This window comes from Sciurus carolinensis, chromosome 8 (genome assembly GCF_902686445.1).
Source record: "Sciurus carolinensis chromosome 8, mSciCar1.2, whole genome shotgun sequence".
NCBI classification, from domain to species: Eukaryota; Metazoa; Chordata; class Mammalia; order Rodentia; family Sciuridae; genus Sciurus; species Sciurus carolinensis.
The window spans coordinates 45,780,067-45,787,703 of NC_062220.1; the positions used below are offsets into that span (position 1 = coordinate 45,780,067).

At 46.4% G+C, this 7,637-nt stretch overlaps 1 protein-coding gene across 1 annotated transcript; it reads right to left on the minus strand.

Annotated features, from left to right (window-relative positions):
- Nucleotides 1-3,282: 3,282 nt before the first annotated feature.
- On the minus strand, nucleotides 3,283-7,282 carry Dlx6 (distal-less homeobox 6). The gene is made up of 3 exons (XM_047562753.1): nucleotides 6,853-7,282; nucleotides 5,418-5,611; nucleotides 3,283-3,570 (listed from the first exon to the last, which is right to left on the minus strand). The coding sequence occupies exons 1-3, from the start codon at nucleotides 7,280-7,282 to the stop codon at nucleotides 3,319-3,321; spliced, it is 876 nt and encodes a 291-aa protein (XP_047418709.1). The 3' UTR covers nucleotides 3,283-3,318.
- Nucleotides 7,283-7,637: the final 355 nt, after the last annotated feature.

A 7,637-nucleotide genomic window follows, 5' to 3' on the forward strand; every position in this document is an offset into this window, starting at 1 on the left:
CTCAAACTGGTGTTGTGTATGTGTAGGGGGTGGGGGTGGGGTGGGTAAGGGTACCAGGACCTTGGAGTTTACTGCCCACCCAACCCAAAAGCTGTGACCTTGGGGCTGGAGGGGAGTGACTGGCTGATATGCAGAATCAAGATGCAGAGCCAAGGAACCAGTATGGTTTAGGAAGGCACCAAGATTCAGGAAAGTAGTGCTGTTCTATCTATAGATGACGCTGTTTCCTGACCCTATATTCATTATAAGCTGCTGGAAATGTTAAGTGCGGGAGTCTGAGAAATCTTTGGCTTCCCTACCCCAGTGAGAAAAGCCTTTCTCCTGTGGCAGGAACCTTTTGACTAAGTTGTGGCAAAAGATAATAAGATGCTTATTGGTACTCAGGAAAAATAGTCTCCTTCACCCTTACCCCCTGCAGCTATTGTTCTCTTTCTCTTTCTAAAATGGGAAATAAGGTCAGAACTCGGCTTTAGAGCCCGAACTCTGCAACCTCCCGGGAAGTTTGAACCTGGGGAGGTGTGTAGTAGGCATCAGAGACTGGGCGAAGCCTTTTGCCCATGCCCCTCCTACCAGTCCCTCCCTCAGAAATCGGTTTACTATGGGGTCAATACCTTTCAAAGAGCAAAAATATTAACCCTTGAGGATCAGAGGACCTAGAGAAAGCCCAGTTCCAAGGACAGTTCTAGAGGGACTGCTTGGAAGTTTTAATTATCAAGAGATAAAGAGATTCATACAGAGGCATCACTGACAACACCTCCAATCTGTTAACATATATTTGCTGGGTTTCAGAATTCCATGCACTCACAGTGGTTTGGCATATATCTGGTGAATTTTTTTTTTAAAGAAAATTTAGTGTTGGTTTCGATGTATGGTAGCTTTCCCTCTAACGTAATTTGAATAATTCAGCAAAGCCCCACTACCAGCTGTACTTCTGCAGCCTCTTCCATTCTTTTCAGCATTATAATTTTGGTTAATTTTCAATTTTAGGTCCTACGTCTCTGCAATTTGTGTATGAATAACAGAATAATTTCCCTCTTTTGTTTCGCCTTTCCTGTTCCTGAATCTAAATAAAGATGGCTTTTTAGTATTAAAAGTGGAAGAAAATTACAGGTAATTATCTTTGACGGTAAAAACGCTGTAATCAGCGGGCTACATGAAAAATTACTCTAATTATGGCTGCATTTAAGAGAATGGAAAAAAACCTTCTTGTGGATAAAAACCTTAAATTGTCCCCAATGTCTGCTTCAAATTGGATGGCACTGCAGCTGGAGGCTTTGTTCAGAATTGATCCTGGGGAGCTACGAACCCAAAGTTTCACAGTAGGAAGGGGGAAAAAAGAAAAGAAAACATTTTTCCTAATGTAACAATGCGAATGCTAGAAAATGACAAGACTGATCGGTTTTAAACCATTCTGAAGACTGACTGAGCGTGGAAGTTGCTCAACAAAAAAAGGAACGGGTATATTGGTAAGTAGTCTTTGCTTTGTGTCTAATTATAGTGACTGTCCTTTTGCACGACTGTATGTCGCTGTCATTATATGGAGCACTCTGAGTATCTCTATTGACTTCTGATAAATGGCTCAGTGGTTTCAAGGTTCATAATTTGAAGGATGCCCAGGTCTGTAGCCATTAATTCTCGCAGTATGGGGCTTCCTGCTTGTATGACGAAAGGACTTTTCATTTTCATTATTTCTTTGCTTTCCACAAGATTGGAAGGATGTGTTTCATCCAGGATAGGACTTTTTCTACCTAGCTAGCTTTCAGTGGGTTTTAAACATTAAGCAGGTATAATTGTGCACTTTACTTTCTGTTTTTTTTTTTTTCTTTTATTCTTTCTTCTTTTGGTGGAAAAAAAAAAAACTGCTTCCAAACAAAGGCAAATGCAGTTGTATTATTTTGCTGGGAAAAGGGAAAAGAAAATACTCAGTTTCAGCATTAGAAATGACTGGCTGTCTAGAGGTTAACCTGGAGATACATCATTCTAATGTTTAGAAAAAACAGATAAATGTGTAGAAATCACAACAAAAATATGTAAAGGAAGCTGAAAAAATATCCATGATTAATGTTAAAATACTTAAGACAAAGGCTAGTGGTGCAAACTGACATCTTTGTAGGCACTTGTCATTTATATAGAAGGCTTCCCATATTAGGAAATAGAAATTCTTTTAAGAGTGATAAAAAATATAATGGGAGGAGGGAGGAGGGAGGGGGAGAGAGACATAAGCGCACAGAGAAATATACAGGACACTCCCGGCATTTTGTGGCTTTTACTCCATATATGAAAGAAGACAAAAACATACAAAGTATATATACAACTAAAATTCAACAATATATACAGAAATGTTTCTTGATATAAATGTCCCTATTAGCTTAGTGAATACCACCAATTCACCTAGCAAAGGTGTCAAAGCAATAGAATGGTGATTTTGGTTGTTTCCTCTGTCTCTCCTGATTCCAGTTCAGGGTTTGGGAGTGGGGTAGGGAAAGAGCATTTTTCTTGTTGTTGTTTGTTTGTATTTTAAATGAATCATCATTTCTGGTCATTGCATTTTGATAAAACATGCAGCATTCCCTTGTGGCAATGTTCTAATCTTACAGCCAATTCTTCCTTTTTCTTTAGAGAAGGGCTGTTAAGTGAGGGGTTTTCTTTTCTTTTCCTTTTTTGTCAGTCTGGTATTGGTAAATAAAAATTCAGGAGTCCGAAATGCTTCTCTTTCATCATGTAATGTCTTAAACTCATTAAACAAGTAAAAATGCTGTCATGTTTACGCAGATTCTTCTGGTGTGGGGGGTAAATGTCTGTTTAAAAAAAAAAAAAGTCATTTTGATGGATATTCCCAAAGAGAAGAAGAGGCTCAGAGCCTGGATCCCAAGGGATAAGAGAAAATATCCTTATAGTGAGGGTTTTCCAGAATGCTGGCATAGAAACCAGTCTCCAGTGCTCGCTCGCTCTCTCTCTCTCTCTCTCTCTCTCTCGCTCTCTTTATCTCTTTCTCTCTCTCTTTCATGTAACATTGATTACTTCGAGAGGAAGTGGATAAGGAAAAGACAGCAATGGAAAGGGAAAGGGGAAAAAAAGGTGGGAGGGAAAGAATGGAGGAAAGGTAAATAAGGGTGAAAAATAAGGAAAGAGTAAGAAAAGGAGAGGAAAAAAGAGAGAGAGACACACACACACAGAGACACCAGTGAGCGCCCAGACGGCTTCTGGCCATCCCCATCTGGAGCCTGCTTCTTCGACGTGGTTTGGCAGATGCAAGCAGGTTCCCGGGATCCTCCTTGCCTTGTTCAGTCGTTCCCCTAGGATGTCCCCTCAGACAACTCACATCATCTGTGGTCTCTGCATCGTGTCCTGGTGTGGTGAGGAGTACCAGTGCGAATAGCCAGGCATGTAGCTGTTGGGGGGCATACTGACACCCTTAGCTGAGGCTGAAACGTCCCACACTGGAGGCAGAGCTGGTGAGCGAGGTGACAGGGCTGCCGAGCCTGGTAGGGGATCACTCTCATGAGGGTTACTGCCCTGCTTCAGCAGTTTCTTAAACTTAGAGCGCTTGTTCTGAAACCATATCTTCACCTGGAAGAAATGCAGCAATCTTTAGGGCTGAGGAACATTGAACTGAAGCCTCTAGCCTCACTCCAGGTTCAAAAGCAATATTTAAAAAAACAAAACAAACAAAACAAAAACACCCACCATGACACCAAGAAGCCAAGTCCCCGCCTCCCTCCACCTCTTTCTAGCCTCCCCATCCCTCCTCCCTTCAACCTACTAGGTATTTGTAATACCTAAACTCCTTGTGATTCTAGAGTTGGATACTAGTCTGGTTTTTAAAACAACAGCATAAATAGGAATACAATAAGAACACAAATGAGATAATTGGATCCAAAGTTTGATGAAGAAGGATTTTTAAAAGAAGTACCTTTTGAATGCACCTCCCTCCTCATAGTCTGATTTTAAACTTACCAACTCCCAAAGCTAACATCTCTATGCATGTACAGTGGGCAAATGACTCTGAAGAGATTAAAGCCTGTACATTTATAATCAAATAAATATATACCTATGCATATAGTGCACACACCACAGACTATGCATTAAGCATCTTTCTCCGGACTTAAATATATTCCCATAATCCTACAGGATTAAAGATGGCAACCCCCCATTCCCCATTCTGAGGGATGGTTAGTCAAACTGTGGTCAACAATCATCACATGATTGTTAGTGTAATCACTAAAAGTAAAAGGCTTCTCAAAACTAAATGTGAATCAGGAATCTGGAATGGAAGCACTGCTAGTCCAACATTCCAGATCTACCTTATTTGAAGAAGGAAATTATATAGTGTAGCTTCCTTTACCTTTCAAATTCCTGAAATCTGCTCTCCCAAGAATAATACAAGTTGTGAGTAGCCGGGATCCCCTTCTATCAAACACCAAATATTTTCCTTGGTAATATGGCAAGAAAAAGCAGGCTAAACTGAAAAGAAGAGCTTAAAGAGCATCTGTCTTAAGGTACCACACTATTAGTCCCTTAGCAATTGTCTCATACAACCTGAAGTCTCCTTGCTAAATAAACAAAGGCCACCCATCTCAGATGAGGTCTACCACCTCATGCAACTAAGTCAGTTGACAGGAAAATCTGCAGGTGATTGCAGTCTGACTTTATGACCAGTGTCCTAATATATCCACCTAAGCTAAACCCCTTCCTATAAAGTCTGAAATGTCCCATATGTTTTTCAAATTAGTAAAAGTGGGGAACTTCAGCAACTATACTTAACTGTGGCTTTACCTGCTATCATTTGGAGTGTATTTCTTTTTGATTTTCGACTCTGCTATTGCCCCCACATCCAGGATCACCCTCCATCAGCTTGCCGCCCAGAATGATTTAACCAGTGAATTGAGGGTAATCTTCTGAAAAATCCATCTCACCCATCAGATGATAAATAGTTCCCAAACTAGTGCCTTTACTGAATGCCACTGGAGCTTATGCCTACCTGTCTTCCCCACCCCATTTCACTTCATAATTTCTTTCTATGTCAATGAGTTGAAATTCTCATTAGCTCTTAGGGCCCACAAAAGAATCCCCAAGAAAGGTGGGCCTTATTTTACCTTCTGGCCTTACACATTTTTCTCCTACATGATTGTTCTCTTTCATGTTGTTCTGCTCTGGAATAGGATTTGCTTGAATTATGAGTTTGGTCACCAAAGGATGCTAGGCTGGGGTGGGGTCGCTGAGATTTGAGTGGATGTACAAATCCAATCCAGTATTCAAAACCAGGTCATTTATTCCAAACTGTGTGATCTCAGGAAAGCACGCATTTGTCATTAAGCTCCTTCCATCCTTGGTTGACTAGGCCAAGAATTCTTCCTGATGTGCTCCCTGCCCCATCTGCAAGTGGGGCCAGCATTTCAGGGCTTCTCGGGAATTACCTGTGTTTGTGTCAGTCCTAAGGAAGCTGCCAATTCGGCTCTCTCAGGAAGGGCCAGGTACTGAGTCTGCTGAAAGCGGTGGTTTAAAGCCTGGAGCTGCAGGCTGGAATAAATGGTCCGAGGCTTCCGAATCTTTTTCCCTTTTCCATTGAACCTGATTTCCCCGTTTTCAATCACTGTAGTTTTTTGTTGATCTGTAAGCAAATGATACAGAGGTGCGGTCACCCGTGAGGCCACTGCTGCAGTCTCCCTGCGTGTGGCAGGATCTGTGTCAGGTTCCCCCCCCCCTGTCTAATAAGGGTTTCCTCGAAGTATCCCTTCAACGTCCTAACCTCTCTGGGTCCACTGCGCCGGTGTATACCCAGCAGCCCTGTCTCTGGCCCTAACAGTGAGCTACGGCTGTACGGAGAAAACGCCCGAGGCCCTTGGGCAAACAGCCGCTCACTGCCGCAGCGGAAACCGCGCCAGCGGCTTTCTAGGGTGCGCGGTGTTGCAAAGCGTCTACTCTCTGGGACAAAACAGACTCTTTGGCCTGGCTTTACAGTGCCCGAGGGTTTGCTTGAGCCACCCGGGTATTTGCCCAGCCAATTGAGTTGATGTCACCAGCTTTAAGCCTGGTGCACCAAGTTCCCTTGGCGTGTTCGAAATGATTTTGCTGAGAGGGGCCAAACCCCCAAACAAAACACAACCAGGTGCTTAGGTCAGTCCTGCGTCTCTCACGACAACTTTGTCCCCTCGGGTGCTGAGAACCACCAGCCCGAGGCCCTCTGCTTTGCCTCCACGAACAAAAGAACAGCTAATATTGTATCGAAAAGCCAGAGGAAAGGGGCCCAAGACAGTGGTAGGGGTGGGAGACGCCTCAAAGCCCACAGGAAAAAGGCCAATTATCACTAGTTTAACCAGAGCCACAGGCCACACCAGCTTCCCTCCAAGTTACCGAGACGCACTGGGCGCCCCACGTAAAGTAGGCCACTGCCTGTCCAGTGTGGGCTGGGAAGCAAAACACTCTCCCTGTCGTGGCCCAGAAAGGTTCTCAGTCCAGGCAAACGCGGGTTACAGCCCGGAGGGAAGGAGCAAGGCAAAGGGCGCACAGACTCAGCGGGCTGGAGAGCGCAGTGCGGATCGACTTGTAGGTAGAGCGAAGCCTACTCCGACCCTGAGACGCAGCCCGAATCGCGCGCTGGAAGCCGGGGAGCGAGGCGGGTCGCATCGTGAGGAAGCCGGGGGGTCCGCGGCGATGGAAAGGGGCCGGGCAGGGAGAGGCCGGCAAGCAGGCGCCAGGCTAGCGGGCGCGCACGGGGCCCGACTGGGGGCGCGCCGGGCCGCCTGGGGGAGGGGGCCGGCGGAGGCCCGGGCGTTGAGGAAGTGAACGGGGCGGGCGGGGTGGGGGGCAGTTGGGAGGCGGGAGAAGCGAGCTGCCCAAGCGGCCTCTCACCTGTGTCGTCCCCTCGCGTCTGGGCGGCCGCGCTGCTGTTGTGGTAGGACTGGAGGTAAGGGCTGTGCTGCGAGTGGCTCATGTAGGGGTAGGCGGCGAGCGAGCGGTGGTTGTAGGAGTTGCCTCCGCCCGACGCGTAGGGCGAGCCGTGGTGGTGGTGCTGGTGGTGGTGGTGGTGTGAGCCGGCCGCCGCCGCCGCCGCTGCCGCCGAGTGCAGGCAATGCAGAGGGTAGTGCGCGCCTGCCATGGCCGGGGAGCTTTGCTGCGAGTGCGGCTGCGGCGGCGGCGGCGGCGGCGGCGGCTGCTGCTGCTGTTGCTGCTGTTGCTGCTGCTGCTGTTGCTGTTGCTGCTGCTGTCCGAACTCCATGAAGGCGGATTTGGACGAGTCCTGGCCTTCCAAACCGTCAGCCATCGTAGTCATGGTCATCATCAAAACTTTGGGGGCTGGAGAAAGCCTTCTCCCGGGTTTCCTCCACCCTCCCCCACTTGGCTCGCTCCGCTCTCCCCTCTGCAGCCACCTTAGCTCTTGGGATCCTTGCAAAAAAAAAAATAAAATAAAAAAAAATTTTAAAGAGGGGGCGGAGGTGGTTCTCCTTCTCCCTCGCTCTTCTCTAATATATATATTTTTTAATATAAAGAGATATAGTGAGCGGGCCTTGTTAACCCAAAGGGAGGAGGAAGGGGGAGGGATGGGAGGAGAGGGGGAGGGGGAATCTGCTCTCCCCCCCTGCTTTCCCCCCTTGGATTTTTTGGGGGCTGGTGCAGTTTAAGGCAGAGATTTTAAG

Coding starts and splice junctions, on each gene's coding strand:
- Dlx6 (XM_047562753.1), bottom strand. CDS start 7,282: ATGATGACCATGACTACGATGGCTGACGGTTTGGAAGGCCAGGACTCG. Junction 5,612..6,852: donor GACGCGAGGGGACGACACAG/GTGAGAGGCCGC, acceptor ATTTGCTTACAG/ATCAACAAAAAACTACAGTG. Junction 3,571..5,417: donor TAGGACTGACACAAACACAG/GTAATTCCCGAG, acceptor CATTTCTTCCAG/GTGAAGATATGGTTTCAGAA.